This window comes from Podarcis cretensis, assembly GCF_951804945.1.
Source record: "Podarcis cretensis genome assembly, chromosome: Z".
In the NCBI taxonomy this organism is placed as follows: domain Eukaryota; kingdom Metazoa; phylum Chordata; class Lepidosauria; order Squamata; family Lacertidae; genus Podarcis; species Podarcis cretensis.
In genome coordinates, this window is record NC_137184.1 from 21217595 (window position 1) to 21238782 (window position 21188).

At 43.4% G+C, this 21188-nt stretch overlaps 1 protein-coding gene across 4 annotated transcripts in view; it reads left to right on the top strand.

Moving 5' to 3' along the window:
* Nucleotides 1–19992, top strand: part of AMOT (angiomotin) — a 63669-nt gene extending 43677 nt beyond the window's left edge. For all 4 annotated transcript variants that reach the window (XM_079961257.1, XM_079961256.1, XM_079961258.1 and 1 more), the window contains 9 exons: nucleotides 1482–1626; nucleotides 3225–3311; nucleotides 5877–6022; nucleotides 11609–11758; nucleotides 13500–13690; nucleotides 14367–14489; nucleotides 16114–16346; nucleotides 17014–17250; nucleotides 17592–19992. In XM_079961257.1, coding sequence (XP_079817383.1) covers nucleotides 1482–1626; nucleotides 3225–3311; nucleotides 5877–6022; nucleotides 11609–11758; nucleotides 13500–13690; nucleotides 14367–14489; nucleotides 16114–16346; nucleotides 17014–17250; nucleotides 17592–17692 — 1413 coding nt within the window. In that variant the 3' untranslated portion in view covers nucleotides 17693–19992. The remainder of the gene's footprint in view (nucleotides 1–1481; nucleotides 1627–3224; nucleotides 3312–5876; nucleotides 6023–11608; nucleotides 11759–13499; nucleotides 13691–14366; nucleotides 14490–16113; nucleotides 16347–17013; nucleotides 17251–17591) is intronic.
* Nucleotides 19993–21188: the final 1196 nt, after the last annotated feature.

Consider the following 21188-nt stretch of genomic DNA (forward strand, 5'->3'; position numbering starts at 1 on the left):
CTGCTGTCTTGCATATGGCTTCAGAACATCCTTGCACAGTGGCTGAGACCTGCTTTGTACAGAGAGAGTCCTGGCTTCAGTCCCCAGCAGCATCTCTAGAGAGGAATGGGCAAGTCTGGCCTGAATCCTTGGAGAACATCTTCCGGTCAACGTGCATAACACTTGAGCCATGTTGACCAAGAAGGCAGCTTCCTGTGCACATGTCCTAGAAATTGTGGCTTTTGTGAGGGTGTTGAGACATCTCTCGTTGACCCACAAAACTTTACATTTTTTGGAAAGGTGGAGGAGACTCATTTCATAGAATCATAGAACTGTAGAGTTGGAAGGGACCCTGGGGTCATCTAGTCCAAGCCCTTGCAATGCAGAATCTCAGCTAAAGCCTCCATGACAGATGCCCATCCAACCTCTGCTTAAAAATCTCCAAGGAAGGAGAGTCCGCTACATTCTGAGGGAGTCTGTTTCACTATTGAGCAGCTCCTACCACTAGAAAGTTCTTCCTGATGTTTAGTCAGAATCTTGAAGCCATTGGTTCAGGTCCTACGCTCTGGAGCAGGAGAAAATAAGCTTGCTCCATCTTCCATGGGACACCCTTTTAGATGGCTTGTGGGCATCCAGTGAAGCTGAATGTTGGCAGATTCAGGGCAGACAAAAGAAAAGACTTCTACACAGCATAGAGTTAAACTATGGAACTTGCTCCCACAGGAGACAGTGATGGACACCAACTTGGATGGCTTTAACAGAGATTTAGACAAATGGATGGCTTTAACTTGGATGTCTTTAACAGAGATTTAGACAAATGGATGGAGGAGAGGGCAATTGATGGCTACTAGCCAGGGTGTCATGCTCTGCCCTCCACAGTTGGAGGCAGTAATGCTTCTGAATACCAGCTGCTGGAAACCACAGAAGGGGAGAGGGCTCTTGCTTGTGGGCTTCCTTTTGAGGCATCTGGTTGACCACCTTGAGAACAGGATGCTGAACTAGATGGGCCACTGGTCTGATCCATTGGTCAACCTAACCCGGTATTGTCCACACTGACTGACAGCAACTCTGCAGGATTTCAGACACGGGGTCTCTACCAGTCCTACCTGGAGATGCTGGGGCTTGAACCTGGGACCTTTTGCATGCAAAGCACATGCTCTGATCATTGAGCTATGGCCCTCCTTCTCCCATCCAATTTTCTCAGGACCAGACCTGCTTGCTTCAGTACCAGAACAGTATCGTGTGCCTTTGGTTCACTGAGTGAAAGGTGTTCTGTTTGCAACATGGTTGTGATCTGCGTTCTTTTGCATGAGGTCTAGTCATTCATTCCCCCACTACCACCACAAAGCCTATATATGTTCATGCTAAATACTGTTATATAGTGGATAGGTAGGTAGGTACATGATGATAGATAGATAGATAGATAGATAGATAGATAGATAGATAGATAGAGATGATGGATAGAAAATGCATGCATAATTTTCTTTTCTTGTTTGCTCCAGCTGGAAACAGAAATTCAGCAAGTTTCAGAAGCCTACAATAACCTGGAAAAGTCTTCCACAAAGCGGGAGACTCTGGAGAAGACCATGAGGAACAAGCTAGAAGGAGAGATACGAAGGCTGCATGACTTCAATAGAGACCTCAGAGGTAAATTTCTGTTTGTACATGAGTTTAAAGCAGGCTTCCCTGGGCTTGGAGTTGCTGGGCTCCAGCTCCCATCAACCCCTGCCAGCAAAGCCAGTGGTCAAGGATGATAGGAGTTGCAGTCCAGGAACACATTATGCCAATGTCGTTTTCTTCCAGGTACAGGTGTTCCAGTTAGAGCCATGGCTACTGTGCAGGCTAATAAAAATCACCTTTGGCCACTAAGGCTACCAGCATTTCTCTAAACAGATGGTTCCAGGAGTGCAGACACAGGCATTAAAAAGACATTTAAAATACTCTACATGTTAGCACTGATAACTGATGACTGACTAATGTATGTAATTAAGATTAGTACTATGATAGAAAGATTTTTGATTCTAATACTACACTATTTATTTCCCTTGTAAATAATTTTTATTGGCTTACAAGTCTTAGCACGCCTCCCCTTACAACAGCTCTGTGTAGTAACTTGGACTGGGAAAACATTGGTATCCTGCTTGCCTGCGAAACTTGCTGTATGGCAACTCTGAGGTCTCTGAGAACTCACTCATTCATTCATTTTATATCCCACCTTCTTTCCCCCACAAGGAGCTCAAGGTGCTATACATAGTTCTTCCCTGGCTCATTTAGTCCACACGACAACGCTGTGAGGTTGGTTAGATTGAGAGGCAGTGACTAGCCCAAAGTCACCCAGTGAGCTTCGTGGTTGAGCGGGGATTTGAACGCTGGTCTCCAAGTCCTAGTCTGACACTCTAACCCCTACTCCACACAGGCACTCTGTTCTGCTGAGAGCGTGTGACAAACTCCAGGTTGTCTGATAGGCTTCACAGCTCAAGGGAGATTTCTACCCAAGTGCAGCATTCTCTGTCTTCTGACTCTGTTGTAGCGACACAGATGTTGAATTGTGCCATTGTGGCAGTTTGCCATACCTAAAAGCTCTCTAGCCTATTTTGAGAAATTCTATGCTTAAAACTTTTATTTATTTATAGCTTTTTCTAACTACACCCTTCAGCTGGGAAAGAAGTCTTGGAGGGTGTTTTCAGATCAGTTTTTTAAAGAAAGAAAGAAAGAAAGAAAGAAAGAAAGAAAGAAAGAAAGACTGTCACTGTCCTCAGGCACACCATCTAAAAGACACAGCAGAAAAGGCAAATGAGTGGGGAAGGAGGAGAAAATAAGCAAACTCAGATACCAGAAGAGATCTTCTAATGAGCAGCTGAGATATAAACAGTTCAAGGGGGAGGAAGGGCTAATAATAGCTGGTTTCTCAGGTGCTCCAGTAAAGTGACCCTGCACCTCTCCTTCTCTCCCACTGCCCCCTCACCACCACTGATTGCCTAACAGAGTCTTCTTGAAATGCTGTTGCACTTATTTCTTCAGCCATGAGAACTAGCCTCCATTGTGGCCAGTAGCCATTGATAGCTTTACCATCTGTTAATTTATCCAGTCATCTTTTATTGCTATCCACTTCACTGCAACTTGGTATCAGCTCCAGCCGGAGCACCAGATTGATTGAGGAAACTTGGTGTTAGAAAAACGTACAGTATGCTAACTGCAATTAGCTGTGCGGATTCTGTAAAATGTATTTATCTTCTCTTCTGCAGAGCGTATGGAAACAGCCAACAAGCAGCTTGCGGAGAAGGAAGGCTCTGAGGATAACAAGAAAACCATCTGCCAGCTCTTTGCACAAAGTGAGTCTGAATTTCTCCTTTAATATGGTTGAGGCCTGTTGCAAAGTTGGGCTTGAGGTGACAGCTGTTCAGAAATCACTAAGGCAAGCAGTGGGTGGGCTTGGGAATGGCTCAGCATAGCATAAGATGGTGAGATGCTGGCGCTGTCTTAAAAAAAAATTAGGCACAATCAGTGCTGCTCATAGTGATGAGCAGTTTCACTTTCCCACCCTTTACTCACTACAGTTCTTGACTTCCACACGTTCACACTTCCCCTGAACATTTATTTGTCTACCCCTTGGTTCTCCCCCACATTACCACTACCTTTCCTAAATTGCACTGGATGTAGTTCTATAGTGCAGAACAAAGTGAGAGATTATAGAATTCTCCCAGCTCTTCCTGGAGATGCCAGCAGGGATTTCTTTTCTGGCTCATTGAACTGATGCAAAGGGAGCAATTTACTAAGCCTTCCCTACATGAGCGAACCCATTTTTTTTTGCTGCAAAGAAGCATTAAAATTGAGCTACAAATCACAGACAAGCACACATAACCTGCTTTCTCCCAAGGTAGAACACTGGCCCATCTAGCTCAGTATTGTCAACACTGGCTGATAGTGGCCCTCCAGGCTTCCAGACGTGGAGCATGCCCAGACCTTGCAGGAGATGCTGGGGACTGAACCACACTCAGAGCAGATGCTGTACCACTGAGCTATAGTGTTAACTCCACTTGTCTTCCTCTAGGCACTTCTGAAGTGCAGGGTCCTTGAGACTGAATATAAATCCACCGTGTAGCCACTTGGGTGAAACTAGGCCAATCCAGACAAGAGAGCAGGATGGATGGTGGTGCTGGTGTTTCCTCTGAGGAAGAACTATACTATGCCGCTTCTTTGCTAGTGTGTGTAGAGTTAGCCATGGGTTACAAACCCTGCCTGGAGGAGCAGATGGATTATAGTAAAAACCAATGTTACAGGTTCTTACGACATTTCTGCTGGGCTGAAATGTCTCCGGACTTAAGCAAGGTAAATGCTGATTTACTGTCCTCAGAGCTCCACCCAGTAGACAGCACTTAACTGTGTTGCCATTGCATTAAAATTAAAATTGCAATTTAAAAAAAAAAGTTATTTCATGATAGGATTACTAGAATGTGGTCTATGTGGGGCTTGATCCAAAAGCTGCAGTTAGTGCAGAATGCTGTGGCACAATTGGTGATGGGAGTGAGACCCTGTCAGCATATAACATTTATAAACAGAGCCCTACCACTAAAATCTCAATGTGAATACAGTGTAAAATTCTGTGTGTGATTATCTTCTGCTTCCATTCTCTACGCACCTGCAAGACTGGCACTGCTTAGCCTGTCTGCTGGCTGGATAAAATCTGGTTCTGTTAACAAAATGACTTGGTGTGATTCCTTAGGCATGGGATGATGCCGCAGCTTGGAATGTGCTTTCTCCTGTGTTGTCAGGGCTGGATGTATTTTATTCAAGAGGTGTGTATTCTGCAGCTGAGTCAGTGTTGGCATCCAACTGGTAGAATGCTGAGAACCACAGCAGCTCCACAAAAAGCAGCACCCTTGGTGAATTCATTCTTCATTTCTGCCACGCCACCTCATGCCTTAGGCATGCCTGGATTATCCTGTTTGTTTTGTTTTGTTTTTTAACATAGTAACCCGTAAAATGGGTCTTGTTTGGACACCTGACTGCAGAGGTTCCAGATAGTTCATTCTTCGTAGAACACTTCTTGTTGGATTAAAGCAAGCTGCGAATCCATTCCATTTGGGATTCATTGTGTGTGTGTTTGTGTGTGTGTGTGTGTGTGTGTGTGTGTGTGTGTGTGTGTGCTTGCTTCAGCCAAATCAAATGTCCTTAGTTGAAGTCCAATTTACACAATTCCCTTGTGTGGGGGTAGACTCACTTCTCTCCCTCTAATCACCCAACCCAAATCACACTAGGCATATTGTGTGGAAGTCATCCAAATCCTTAATCACTAGCACAAAATGTTGTTTTTGCACACCAGAATTGACTTTCCTTCACACGAACAAGGAATTGCACAGTTAGGATCTATGTTTGCATGGGTGTTGTCTGTCTCATTTGTAGCAAACTCCACTGTGGAGTTCATGTAGCTAAGGAACGGGGCGAAGGCTGGACTTGACCAAAGCAGTCAGATAATCTTCCTGGGAATTAGGTGTGCGAAATCACTCCTGCTAGCCGTATATTATCCTTTTCTGTACACGGTGAGGCACTGAATTCGACATCTGCAAGAGCTATGATTTTTGAGGCTGTTAATATATAAAACACAGGTGAACAAACATCAGGCTTGCAGAATTGTAATTTGTTTTTTTACTAGAACTTGAGATCCACCAGTGTCACGGCCTGTCACATGGTTGTAGTAGGGATAAAAGTGTCAGGGGGGAACCATGCCAACTGCCTTGCACTCCTTGGAGGAAAGGTAGAATGAAGAAGGGTGATATGCATTTTAAAAGAAACAGAGATTTTAAATGGATTTCCCAGAAGACGACTCAATCTTTCTCCTTGCCCTTCTGCCCATTTTCTTTAAAAGTTTTCCTTCCACTCCCCTTTTATTCGGACAGACAAAGAAACCCAGAGGGAGAAGGAGAAGCTAGAGATCGAGCTGGCTGGAGTTCGCTCTGCTAATGAGGAACAGAGGAGGCACATTGAAATTCGCGACCAGGCTTTGAACAATGCTCAGGCCAAAGTGGTGAAACTGGAAGAAGAGGTAAGGCCCCATTCCCCAGCTCAGAGGAGCCGCTGGAGGTTCTCATCACATGTTCAGTCTGTTTCTTGTTTCACACTTTTGTGTTTGTATTCTGTCATCTACATTCACTTTTAACAGAAAAGCAAAGAAAGTCATATCAAGTTGCGCAGTAGCATAAATGATTCTTATTAATCCATACAAATTATCCAGATGCCCATCATATAATGTCCTGGGGGCAGCACAAAAGCTTTTCTCATCTATCTCAAGAGAGTCATGAAAGAATATAGTTAAAGCTGTATTTCACAGTTTAGTCATATCTGCAAAGGTCCCTTGGAGAGTTTAGAAAGTTTGGAAATTGGTCTTAAAAACAAAACATTTTGAAAAGGAAAACCTCCACTGCTTTCATCTCAAATAAGTGAGATCCCAACCAGCATTTGTGCTTAAAGCTCTTGCGAAGGGCCAGGTAGGTGCTTTTCATTCCTTTTGCAAATTAATGTGGATGCTTTTCCATGAATGAGCATCAGTTAAACTTATAGGATCTGCACTGCTAAAAGGCAGTAAGAATGGAATGTCCTTAAGAATGCCAGCTTGACTGCCGGACCCCCTTTCTTCAAACACTCACTGAGCATTATTAAGGAAACTAAAATCCCTAAAAGACTTGCCCTTTTCTTTTTTACTGTAATTTTCCAAAACACCATTGTGTGAAGGGTGTTTGAGTTCTGAAAAGGAGAACTAGGCCTATGATTTTAGCACCAACTGGTTATCAAGCTGTTATAGGTGGTTTGGCCAGATCCTTTGTGTGCTTAGTCCACATTTCTGAGCCCGTAATTGTAAATAATTTCCAATCTAGCCTTACGAAAGAGGAAGGATTTTGCCAAGTGGTGTTCTTGGCACATGTAGATAATTGGTGTGTGTGTGTGTGTGTTGTGCACGCTGCTTCTTCACTTTTCTTGCTCCCTTGACTCTCCTCTGCTTGCTTAACCTTTTCCAGACTCCTTTTTAAGAAGATGATTGGGCATAGTGAAGGCTGTTTTTATGCAAGTCCAGTTGGGCCTCTGAGCTCACTTTTGGAAATAAAGTAGGGTGGGGTGGGTTCATTCCTGATGCCCAGATAACAAAATTGGACGGTGGCATGCTTATTCTTCAGTGCGTCTGAGACAGCGGGATTTCAGTCTTTGCGCAGCTGGGTATGTGGGGAATAAAATGGGGAACTGTGCTCTCCTCCTTTCTCTGTTTTTTTCTTTCCATGCTTCCAAAAGTAGCAATGGGGGGCGGGGGGCTTGTAGATGGGGTGGGCTACATGAGCTCATTGTGCAGGTGGGGGAACTGGGCTGGCCAGGGACTGGTGGCTGTTGTGGTCCAGGGTATCTTGGGGTCACCAGGGTGACCGAGGCTGTAAAAGAAAAGAAAGAAACCCTCATGCGATGGAATGCTGGTGCTATTGTGTTTTCAGTGCAAATGTTGGAGGATGGTCGCAGCTGCTAGATTATCTGATTTCAGAGCAGCTGCATTAAAAATGTAAAAACCTGCTGGATCAGACCCGTGGCCCACCTAGTACAGCATCCTGTTCTCCTAAACAGTTGCCTGCGGGAAACCAGCATGCAGGATTCAGACACAAGACCACTCCCTACTCCTGCAGTTTCCAGCAACTCAGAAGCATTCCAGATACTCAGAAGCATTGCTGCCTCCAGCTGTAGAGGCAGAGCACAGCCACTGTTGCTGGTAGCCCTCTCCTCCTTCATGAATTTGCCCTAATCCCCTTTTAAAGCTGCCTTGGTTGTCTTCCCATCTCCTTTGAAGAGAGGGGCTGTTTTCTGTGTCTGCGCCCTGGAAGTCTTCTCTCACCCAGATTTTAATAGGAGCTGGAGAAGGATTCATCTCTGTTACGAGACAAACATTGCCAAGCGTCTTGGGACTCATTCCCAAACTGTGGCAGCTCTAGAGTTATGGCTGAATGATTGCTTGGAATTTTTCACCCGCTGGGAAGACATCTTGTGCTTTGGGTCACTATGCAGAATATGCACCAAAAGAATTTTTGAAAATAAGGGAAGGTTCCTTGATCAGCATCAACAGGGATAATATGGCCATGGTTTTCTAATTTGCTTTCTTTCCGCCGAATAACTATTGTGGTGATCAAATCCAAGCTGCTAATAGTATTTGTTTCAAAGTATACTTTTCAAATTTTGGTTTTCTCCGATAGTCTGCAGTTGTTGTAGCCAAGCTTTCCCCTTTGTTATATGGGAAGATATGAATTCCGTTTCTTTCATCAAATTCCTTAAAATAAAAAAGAAGATTTTTATTAAAGTTTTTCACAATACAATAAGATAGCCGCTACTATAACTACAAGCAGAACAAGTAGAATATAGATTCCTCTCCCAAAGGCAATTATCAGCCCCCCCCCCAACATATCAGTCCCTCCCATCTCTCACCTGGGATCCTTCCTTTCTCCTCCCAGCCACTCACCCTGGGAGGAGGGACAACACTTCCCTGTCTCCCACCCAGGGTCCTCCATGAACCATCCACCACCCACATGAATACTTAATTCCCTGGACCTTAACAAAGGCCCCAAGCATAGGATTCTAAAGAAAAAATAAAAAGAAGAAACAGAGAGAGAGAGAGAAAGGAAGGAAGGAAGGAAGGAAGGAAGGAAGGGAGGGAGGGAAGGAAGGAAGGAAGGAAGGAAGGAAGGGAGGGAGGGAGGGAGGGAGGGAGGAAGGAAGGAAGGAAGGAAGGAAGGAAGGAAGGAAGGAAGGAAGGAAGGAGAGAGAAAAGAAAAGATTAAAGATTGAATATTAAAGATAGATAAAACGGGCTTCCAATTTTCCATTTGCCAGTTACATTTAAAAGAAATAGTCAGTCCATGATAACTTCCATCTTCTCCACTTTCTGTTAAACAGTATTTCTTTTAAGTCAAAGCCTCTCAGAATCATTCTTTTCTTTTCCCCCACCAAAGTCCAAGTCGGGTTCCCAGATTATTATTATTGGTAAATATCAACCAAGTTTTTTCTTTAATATTAACTTTACCTCCATTAATTTCCACCACCAGTTTCCCCTTTGTTCTTAGAGACAGGAAGCGGCTGTTACAAGTTTTCTGATTGTAAATTTTAATCAGCAGAGAAATCTCTGTAATTTGCATTTTTCTTGTCCCAGAAGTATTTAAGAAAGAGAGGATGCGGGTTTTCTTACCCACAGAGGGTTGTTACGTGGCGTTTGGGCACAGTGTCAGCTCCTCAGCTTGCTGTCTCATTCTGTCACCCATCCAAGCCCCCAGGTGCAGGAAGCAGAGAACAGCTTTGATCAAAGCATTTGAGGTTTCTCCTATTTGATCGCTCTTATCTCCCAAAATGATTTAATAGTCAGACCATCTGTCTTACTATCATCAATCACCACATAGTTATCTTCTGTCAGCGGAACTGATAGAGAAGGTCAGTCCGCTATTCCTTCTCTCAGAAGTGCGGGGTCGGGGGGGATATCACCAGATCAAATTCCAGTTTCTGTGAAGGCTTTGGGGGTTTTTTGTGGGGGTTTTTGCAGTGTGTGTGTGTGATTATTTTACTCCCCGCCTCAAGTGCAATATGGTTGATGTGCTCACCCAAGAATATTCATTTTACTCATCTTTTCCACCATTTATTGCATTTCTATCCCAACGTTCCCTCCAAGGAGCTCAAGGTGGCATACACGGCTCTCCCCCATTTAATCTACCCCATTTAATCTGCACAACAACCCTGTGAGGTAGGTTAGGCTGAAAGGCAGTGATTTGCCCCAAGGTCACCCAGTGAGCTTCATAGCTAATTGTGGGGAACTGAACCCTGGATTCCCAGGTCTTAGTGCAACACTCTATGACTAGGACACCATAGATATAACATGTCTGTCTATAGTCTGTGTGTGTGTTTCAAGGGTCCATGCATATGCAGTGCCACAGAAATTGCTGGGTTGTTTTTAAACTGTTTTAAAAAAACAAAAACGCTCCATTTTGGTCTGTGAGTAATTTTCCAGAGGTGCTCTTTGAGGGTTATAACTTATTTTAAAATAAGCAAACAGAAAGTGAGAAAGAACTGACCAGATGGGTTTGGCTTGAGTTGCTGTTGAGGCACGGTGGCACTTCGTGACGTCTGGTTCTCAAAGGTTCTGTGCAACAACTCAGCAATGCTCAAAACCCTCCCATTCAGAATACAGGTTTATTCTCTAATCAAAAGATAAGGAAGTACATACGTACAAGAGAAGGAACATATAAGAGAAATAAGAGTGTATGGAGAACAGCACTTGCAGAGAAAATAACTCAAGATGTAGCATTATTGAAGGGGGAAAAGAAACCGGAAACTTTCTACGTATGCCAGTTGGTGGCTATTCATTACGTATGTATCCAGAATGCGTTGGCTGCATCAGTACAGATCTGACTTCCTGATTGCTTTCCCTTTGTTAAAGTTATGTTTGTGCGTGTCCTTTCTCCTTCAGGTTTCGGAGACTATAATGATTTGATGCATAAGATCCCTGTTGTAGAAATGGCAAAAATAGATACTAAACAAACACAAGTGATGATCATGCAATAGAATATAAAGGAGGCAGTGGGAGACTTTAGCATTTTTGCTTTGTATGGATATTATCATGTCCATTTAATGTATATCAATGCAAAATCAATAAGAAGATTAGGAATGAGGAGAGAGAAGTAATGCTGGACCAAAGCACTTGGCTGATGAAATACTTTTCAGCCATAGCAGGCATCTCCTTGAAGCAAAATTATTTCTGCTCTTGGAGAGGCCTGTGATGTTTAGCTGGCTCCAATCAGTTACTTTAGTTGGTTTAAGAAGGGTTTGATCAATTAAAAGTGTGTCTGCAATGAACATCAGTTTACAAAAAAGATAAAACAATTAAATTAGCAATACAAAAAATCAACACCCATAATTTAGAATTTTCAGAAAGTTAAAATAACAATAGACTAAGAACAGATTAAAACTTGTTAAGTTTTAATATCAAGTTTCTAAGCAGTTGGGTAGGCCTATCTGAATAATAATGTTTAGCACATGCCAAAAAGCACTGTAAAGGCGCCTGCCTGATGTCAATAGGCAGGGAGTTCCAAAGTGCAGGTGCTGCCATACTAAATTGTTTGAATTGTTGTCATCTGCTCTGGGATCTCTTGGTGGTGGTGGTGGTGATCATCATTATTAATGATGTTTTGGACTGCAATTCTCATCAGCCCCAGATAGGATAGCTGTGTTCCCATCACCAATCCCACCAACATAGGACTGTCCTGGCTGGGGATGATGGGAACTGTAGTCTAAACCAGCTTGCAAACTCTCCAGCTGGTCAGTGGGTGTGAGAACAGAGTCCTGGGCCTTTGACCTGACCCAGCTGGCTCTTCTTATGTTCTTATAATGTCCTGCATGCAGTTCCTTACCACTGCACTACAGCCCTTCCCCTGATTTGGGGAGACAGCAAAAGGGTGGTTGTTGCCCTCCCCCTGCTGTGCTTTTGGGATGACTGGGGGGAGGGGGAATCTGGGTTGCTGCTGTTGACGAAGGCTTGCTGGAGCTAGCAGGTGCTGTGATGCTTCTGGATGCTGAAGGAGCTTCACCACCTACACTCCCCCCACCCTTTTTTTTCTTTTAGTTGAAGAAGAAGCAGGTTTATGTTGAGAAGGTGGAGAAAATGCAGCAGGCCTTGGTTCAGCTGCAGGCAGCCTGCGAGAAGCGCGAACAGCTGGAACACCGACTGCGGACACGGCTGGAGAGGGAACTCGAATCCCTCCGGATGCAGCAGGTAAGAGGATCTTAAGCAGAACTCCACCTTCCAACTGAGTATTGAAAGTGTTGGTGCTGCCCTTTAAAGCCCTAAACGGCCTTGGCCCAGTAAACCTGAAGGAGCGTCTCCACCTCCATCATTCAGCCCAGACACCAGCTCCGAGGGCCTTCTGGCAGTTCCCTCACTGCGAGAAGCAAAGTTACAGGGAACCAGGCAGAGGGCCTTCTCAGTAGTGGCGCCCGCCCTGTGGAACGCCCCCCCTCATCAGATGTCAAGGAAATAAACAACTATCTGACTTTCAGAGCACATCTGAAGGCAGCCCTGTTTAGGGAAGTTTTTAATGTTTGATCTTTTATCATGTTTTTAATATTCTGCTGGGAGCCACCTAGAGTGGCTGGGGCAACCCAGCCAAATGAGCAGGGTATAAATAATAAGAGGAGGAGGAGCTGGGCTTCTGGTTTTAAAAAAGCCCTAGTGAAACTTATTTAACTGACTCATTTTTTGAAAGGAGGTGAACACACACAGGAACCTAACCCTAACACCACGTCAGCTGCTTTGTCCCTCTTGCTCAGTATTGTTTACACTGACTGGCAGCAGCTCTCCAGCATTTCAGACAGGGAATCTTTCCCAGCCCTACCTGGAAATGGGATTGAACCCAGGACCTTCTGCATGTGGAGCAGACGCTGTGCCACTGGCCCTAGTTAGCGACTCAAGAGTGAGCGTTTGTTTTCTGTTAAGAGACACATCACAGGCGCCTTTCCTTCTGCTGCTTCCTGCACTGTTCATAAAGTGCCTCTGTTATGTAATGAATTTAGTGTGTGTCAAAGCAGAGCTTCCAGCTGAACAGTTGTCAGGTTGTCCCACTGCGTGGTTTTCAGCCCATGGTGAGATGTGTGCATTTTTCTTATTAGGGGATAAAAACTGTTCTGTCCAAGTGACCCACAGAACGGCTTGGTCCCACAACTGATCATTAGCACACTTCAAACTTGCCAAGCAATCCAACATTTGGCTGACTTAGGTGAATCAGACTTTATTCTCCAGGAAGCCACAGAGTTAGCAAGTGTAATAATAATGTGATCAGTGGGACAGTCGCTTAGTGTCCCCAGTGTAGGCACACCTACAATTTTATAGAACCTTTACTTTCAGTAATGACGGAGCTTGCAGGTGGAGAACACTTTTATTTTTGCATTTCTTCGATACTTATAAATGGAATATTTGTAAGAATCAATGCCTTGTTACCCCTTCTGGAGCTGCACTGTACAGGCTATGATGTCCTATGGTTTATCTTTATCTTTATTTATAACCCACCTTTTCCCCAGACTGGAAAAGCCAGCTTACACGAATTAAAACAACTCTGATAAAATGCAGAAGGCTAAAAACATGAAAGATGATAGTTTAAAAACAATTAAACTGTAATACAATTAAAGCAATATAAAAACAGGTCTATTGATAAAAACAGCACAGTCAGTCCCCAAGAGACTGTCAGAATAAAACAGTTTTCACCTGCCAGTGGAAAGACAACAAGGAGGGAGCCAGTTTGCCTTCTCTAGGGAGGGAGTTCCAGAGTCTGGGAGCAGCCACCAATAAGGCCCTCTAGGTTTACATTTTCAATTCATTGTATTCTTTCCCTTTGTATTATGTTTGCACTTTTCAATGAATATTTATCCTGAAACAAAAAAATAATAATGTGTTCAGTGGGGATTTCTGATATGGCAGCAGCCTTCGTTCTAAGCAGCTTATTGGCTCGTTTCATCATCAGCGCCAGGGGACGTCTCAGCCGGCCAGTGTCTCTGAATACAATGCCACAGCACTTATGGAGCTCCTGCGGGAAAAAGAGGAGCGGATTCTTGCCCTGGAAGCAGACATGACGAAGTGGGAACAGAAGTACCTGGAAGAAAGTGTCATGAGGCAGTTTGCATTGGATGCTGCAGCTACAGTTGCTGCCCAGAGGTAGGAAGCAGAGCTGAAAGTACAGAAACCGGGGGAGAGGAAATAGTATCTATAGAGCCCATGTCCCCACAGTGTTTTTATTTATTCATTTCATTTCATTCATGGAGTATGGCTCCGTAGACTGATGTGCAAGTAAGGTGTGTCTGTTTCAAGGGCCGAAGCATATTCTGATGGAAGCCACTGAGGTCACCTGAGCCTCAGACGACAGCAAAGGATGCAGAAGCTGTGTACCCACTCCTTTAGAAGAGAGTGTTGTTTTCCTCTGCTTTTAAAAATGTTTTTAATTTTTTTTGCCCCTTTTGTTCTTATTTACTTTAATTCACTGTTCTATTCTTAGTAAAACATATTTAAAAAGAAGAAAGAAAGAAAAAGAAAAAAGAGCGGTCAACCTCCAGGATCTCATTATTATGAACCTGGCTTCTAATAAAAGTTTGTGTGCTTTTTCATACAACCACAAGGGCTAGAATTTCTAAATTTCTCAATAAAACTCAATCCGGCAGCCACCCAAACCTTGCGTTGTGTGGCAACATGGGATTCTTTCGATACAGGAGTTTGGCTAGCATTTGGATGAGGTTGAGGTCCACTGGTTACACGCAGGAGCTCCGCTGCAATGGGTTCTGTTGGGTAGGGATCCTGCTAACACGCTGCCCAGCTACTAGTCCTGCTTGTTTTTCAGGGACACCACTGTCATCAGCCACTCGCCCAATGCCAGTTATGACACCTCTCTTGAAGCCCGCATCCAGAAGGAAGAGGAGGAAATCCTGATGGCTAACAGGAGATGCCTAGACATGGAGGGAAGGTAAACTGCAGCTTGATCATTTTTCTTGTGCTGTTCTTTCGTATCAGTTTTTAAATACATAATTAATTAGGATAGGAAACGTTTCTTCTCTTCACACACCCACACCCTTTTTCCTGCAGTCAAAACTGATAATGCTGCACAATCCATAGGATTGCAGAAAACCCTTTTTGTGGGAATGATACTTAACACAAGCAGGCTTAGTAGTACAACACCAGAGGAGGAGATTCTGGCTAGCCAGGTGGCTCCTCCACTCCCAGGATTGGATAACTTGGTCCATGGAAGAGGAGCATAACTTCTTTGACATGTGTGCACATACCCAACTCCCCTCCCTCCCATAAAGTTTCTATACTAAATTGTAAAAACAAACAAATCTCAAACCAGTTTACAAAAAGAACAAAAAACAATAAGATTGTCAGTTAAAAACAGGTGTTCAAACCATTTAAAAACACAATTAAAATAAATGATAAGCCAGTTTAAATCACATTTCAGCATTCTGCATATCTGGATAGGCTTGCCTAAACAAAAATATTTTAGCAGGTGCTAAAAAAATACAAAAATGCACCCGCCTGATGTCAAGAGGCAGGGAGTTCCAAAGTGTGAGTTTTTACAAATGTGGAACAAATGCTATGTTGCAACTATAACAGTGTAAAAGCTAGATATTTCTTGGTTCCTCCTTCCATGTAAACACCTTTTGTGTCCAGCATCAAACTGAATTGCTTTGAACTACGTCTGAACACTGCCCAGCAAGTCTCCTCTTGGAATGTGATTTTTTTAGTATTAAAAAATGCTTCATTTTCAAGAACCTTTATCTTTTCTCTGGCTCTTCTTTCTCGTGCCCCTGATTAGAAACCCCATTGAGCTTCAGACATGTCTTGCCAATTATATTTATACCAGCGTTAATTAAATTCAGCCACCTTCACATTATGTATAAATTTGTAACATGTGAAATTTAAGCGTTAGTTGATGAATGCTTATATTAATTTAAAATGATAATCTGATTATTCCTGTTCCTATTTGTTCTCTCATCTATTTATTTATCTCTTATCTTTTTGGCTTATTAATAATCAGTTCTTTAACATACAATTGTTGCTTTAATATTCCTTTTTCCTAGGAATTAAGTGGTTGGTTGTTGTTGTTTTACGATTTTCATACACATATTAATAAACTGATATTTTGTAGTTATTTATCTCTGTGGATTAATAAAGGACATTGAGAGTAGTTAACATACCATTTCAGGATCAAGAACGTTTATGTTATTTGGAAGGGGGATTGAATTTCTGTTTCCACATTGGTTAGATTTTTCTTGTTTGTAGTGATAAAATTGTAACTTTTATATTTACAAAACAATAAAAATTATTTAAAGAAAAGTCTTGCCAACCTGGTGCCCTCCTGATGGTTTCTTGGACCTCAAGTCCCATCAACACCAGGACAAATTATCTGGGGTCTTCTTGAGTGTAGCAGGACATCCCTCAGCTCAATTGCGAGAGCCCATGCACTGTCAAGCATCCTATTGACAGATCCATGAACTCTGCCCAGTTTTCTTAATATTTGGGAAGAGGGATGCAGTCAGAAAAAGCCCCAGGATCACTGATATATTGATGACTGTCCTTTTGCCCTGTCCTAGGATCAAGACACTCCATGCTCAAATCATTGAGAAGGATGCCATGATTAAGGTGCTCCAGCAGCGGTCCAGGAAAGAGGCCAGCAAGACTGACCAGCTGTCTTCCATGAGGCCAGCGAAATCCCTGATGTCCATCTCCAACACTGGCTCAGGCTTGCTCTCCCATTCTTCAACACTGAGCAGCACACCCATTCTGGAAGATAAGAGAGAGGACAAGAGCTGGAAGGGCAGCTTAGGTGATTTACACATGTGTTTGTGTGTATGTGTGTTTTCACATATCATACATGGGCTCTGAGCAGTCCAGTTGACCAAAGATCAAATCCTGCCTTGGAGGACCGGCCCTATCCATGGGTAGAATTTAATTTTGACATCGGGGGCATGTGTTTTTAGAACTTGTCCCCATGGAAGTGACGGAGAGTCAACTCAAACTGCCATCTTGGTATGATGATGTCACCACCACCACCCCTTGATTTATCACTGTATTCAACCTATCACTGGAATTTTCTCTCTCTGGTGCCAATATGTTGACACCAGGCTCAAATACTACACACCTGCAGCAGGGGGTGGGGTGGACACATCTTCCTGCTTTGGGCAGTGAGGAACACGACAGCCATCAGTGAAACACATACACAGCAGCACAAACACATCTTTTCCCACTCTGTACCTCTGGCTGTGCCATTATAATCACTTGCCTAAGGTTGTACTGTTGGAAGTGTGTGTTTGTGTTGTGACCCTCTGGAATGCATACTTAAGTAAGGCTTTTGGCTCTTTTTTATTATTAAAAAACTCTACATTGCCTTAACAGACTGGGTGCTGTGGGATGCTCCCAGGGAGCAGAATATAAGACGAAGCTGGCAAAATGCATCTGGTGTGCAACTGCCTTGTCCTTTTTCTCCCCTTCAGGTGTTCTCTTGGGAACAGAATGCCGCTCCGAATCCATTCCTTCCACTCCTTCTCCCATCCTCCCCTCCCCTCCCCTGCTGTTTGCGCACTCCAAGACTGGCAGCCGAGACTGTAGCACTCAGACAGACCGGGGAAGTGAGCAAAGCAAGGTCTCCGCCTCCTCTTCCTCCTCTGCCTTGCCTCCTGTGCAGGGGAGGCTCCCTGCTATGAATCTGACCTACACTTCGGACAAAGCAGGTAATGAGGACTTTCCCCTTGGCTGAGCCAGGACTTAAGAATAATGAACAACAATGATTTAAAAGCTTTCAGTGAGTTAAAGTGACATTCTGCCCAGGGGCCATACTGGCTGGGGATGATGGGAGTTGCCGTCTAAAATATTTGGAGGGCATCAGGTTGGGGAACAGCTGATCTCACCAATTAAATCTCTTAAAGATTGCGGCCCTAGATGGAAGGCATTTTACTAAATGGAAACAAGAGCTGGAAAAGTATATAGTTGTCAATTGGCTACCACCCCTAGAAACTTACCGTCACACACCCACCGTCACCTTTTAAACCTATTTCCTTCTCTTGCTTTATAGATACACCAGTTTTCCATTCCAACACTCTAGAAAGGAAGAACCCAGCTCAGAATTTGGGGCAGGACCTCAACGATGCGGAAATGGTGGAGTATCTCATCTGAAGAAATCGAAAGCTGAAGCAGACTAGCAAGAAGTGTCTCCGTACCCCTCCCCCTGTGAAACCTTTTTTTTTTTTTTTAAGCAGATCATAGTAAAGGAAGCCAGAGCTTTCTGCTGTTTTGTATATATATATATTTTCTCAAAGGTATGGGCAGGTTAACTTATATTTTGTTCCAAAATTATTAAAGTAGTTCTGGTGTGTTTTTTTTTAAAGAAGGTTCTTTCCCATACCTTCTTTCTGTTTCTTTAAAAATACTGGATCTGATAGCATCTGGATAAAAATTAAATCAAGCTCCTAAATGCACTAAATTTTTGAAATGTCAGTATTTTTTTTGTTATTAAAAAACAACAACCCTGTGTTGTAAGGAAAGTAAGGACTTTATTTAGATGTTGACGTCCATAATGCCTTTTTACAAAGCCTGTTACTTCCCAGGTTTCTCTTTTTGCCAGATGATTACTTGGTGCTGTCACTTTTGAGTGTCGTTTAAGTGTCCCAAATATTCAGGGGTCCCTGAGAACCATTGTACGTATGGGACTCCAAAGAGTGGGACGACATTTTTCCACGTTCCTTGCCCTCCTTATGAGAGTGTCCGTTTTCACAGAACATTCCAGGACTAGAAAAAAATAAGTTGATTTCCACAATGTGCCTGCACTCGTTTTTTTTTGTTTGTTTTTTTAAAAATACATCTTATTGTTCATATCATTCTGTCCTTTTGTTAGATACCCCAAGATGTAAGGGGAGTTTTCTGTTTATTTCATATATGTCAAAGGGCTTTCTACCCTTGCAGCAGGATGAGGAATAATGCATCCCATTCAGGATTTCAGTGAACAAGCTGTGAGCCTTTTCTCCATGTTGTTCTGCTGTTCTGTTCCGTTTAAACTGCAGCCATTCAGCTGGCTTGACTGGAGTTACTGCTAAACTAAGCAAGTGGCAGGGTGTGTCACCAGACAGAAACTTGATTTTCTGTGTGGCCATGCTGGGGAGTTTTCCCTAAACCATATTTTTGCCTCTTCCACATGCCTTCTTCGACTATAATCGATTCATTCCAGAAGTTAGCAGCTTTTTCTCTTAAAATAATTGTATATTTTGATGTAAGAATATAGTGCCTTACTCAAGATAATAGTTACACTGGGGTCCTTTTCTAAATAAAGTAAAGCAACCCTGCAGGTTGAAAACCTTGCATTTTCCTGAAAACTCTCATTAATCTTCTGCACGAATTTAGAATTTATAATAGATTTATACCTAAGGTTTCAGGTTTTCATACCCATACATATAGACACACACCTGTAACTTGCATTATTTTGTTTCTTGGGAGCTGCCATAAATATTGCAGCACTAGGTAGCAAACATTGCAGGGATCGATTTCAAACATGCATTTAAAAGTTTGAAAAATGAATGTGTTTCTGTCGTACATGTTTTTAACAACTGCCAGCACAGATCCCAAAGTTACATATATTAGAGAAATGAGCAAAAGTGGAGGAGTAACTAGATTATGTCATTCAGAGGCAACAGAAGGAACCCTTGAACAAAATGTAAACTGTGAGTTAAGTTGGAAGTTGACACTACTTAGAAGAAGTTATGCTGCGCAACGCTCCTTCTTCTGCTTCTCTTTTCCTCTGTAAAATTTATTGGTACTGGACATGAGGCAAGACAATATAAAACTGATAACCTTTGTGCTTGAACCAAACGTTAGACTAAGAGTTTTAACACAAACTCGGGTAATAGAAGCTATGCTGTAGATGAGTCTTCCCCAGCTGGGAACACCACATCTCCCATCTTCCCCAGCCTTCATGGCCAGTGGGGAGGGGGGACAGTAGTAGTTCTAAACATCTTGAAGGCACCAGCGGGGAAGACTATGTGTAGATTGTATAGAGGAAGGCTTTGTAGTTTTTCTTACGTGTTGCAGGGGGGTTGGACTAGATGACCCTTACGGTCACGTCCAATCCTGTGATTCTGAAAGCAAACCAACAGGTGTTGCATTCCCCCAACCCTGTCACAACACTCTAGGGGTCTTTCCTGCAACTTCTTCCCACTGGGAACAGACCCATTAGACCAGATGATTCAGGAACTGGTTCTAGGGGTGATGCCAACATCTTGTGTCTCCAGTCTGTTGGAAGGAGGGAATTTGCAGAGCTCTGAACATGTTGAATGTCTTCGCTTGGTGCCTCTATATATATATTTCTTCTCCTGCACCAGTATAGGAACGTGTGTATTATTATTTTTTATGTCTAGACTGTAAACCTCATGACAAAGTGTACCTGTACTGTATTTATGGAGAAAATAAAATTGTTTCTGCAAATATGTTTGCTTCAAACTGTTTTTATCGCTTCTACTTTTTCAGTATCCACATCAGTGTTTAGATGGTGGAAACACAGTGGTACCTCTGGGTACATACTTAATTCATTCTGGAGGTCCTTTCTTAACATGAAACTGTTCTTAACCTGAAGCACCACTTTAGCTAATGGAGCCTCCTGCTGCTGCTGCCGCCACATGATTTCTGTTCTCATCCTAAAGCAAAGTTCTTAACCTGAGGTACTAGTTCTGGGTTAGCGGAGTCTGTAACCTGAAGCGTATGTAACCCGAGGTACCACTGCATTTGCAACAGGGGTGGCTAACTTGAGGCTCTCGGGATTTGAACAGAGGACTGCAAGGGGCTAGTCCAGTGTTTCCCAAACTTTTTGGACTACAACTGTCATCATCCCAAGCTAGCAGGACCAGGAGTCAGGGATGATGGGAATTGTAATCCAAAAACCAGCTGGAGACCCAGGTTTAGGAAACACTGGCCTAGTCCAGTGTTCTAACCCAGGGGTAGGCCATGTGGTGGCCTGCAGATGTTTTGACTACACCTAACATATAGAGGGGCCATTACTGCTCTCACCACTACACCACAGTGGTTCTTAACTCCAGTTGTTGTACTCCAGCTCCCAGCCGCCATGCCCATTGGTCTGCCCAACATCTCTGCAAAGGTTAGTCACATACTGAGAAAGGTAACACAACAAATCTCAGAGTGTTCTCAGGGATCAATGCAAAAGGTCCACTCTGCCCCCCCCCCCAGCAGGCATTGTTGTTTGTGTTTTTCCTGACAGGGCTGTTCTGCCTTTAGTAGTGCCCTGCCCAAATTGTGTCAGATGAAACTTTCGCCTCTTCATGCATTTTAGTCTCAGGAAATCTCGCCTTTTTAATTTCTAGCTATTTGCCTAAAATCAAAGGAGAAAAAACGTTCGCAAGCCTAACCACTGACACAGAAAATTGGCAGTGGGGTGACCACCACCCCTCTTGTGTTGATTAACGGTGGCCAACAGAGCAAGGCGCTTAACTGCTAGAAATTGGTCACCTTTTATGTTGCCTGGTTGATTCTTACCCGCTTCGACTTCACTCTTGTGGCCTGACTTGGGTAAGTTGGCAACCTAGAATGCCCAGGTTGCTGCTCACCCCAGTCCAATAATCTCTCCCATTTTGCTGGCAGAGCAAGCGGGGCTTAAGCTCTGCCCTACAGC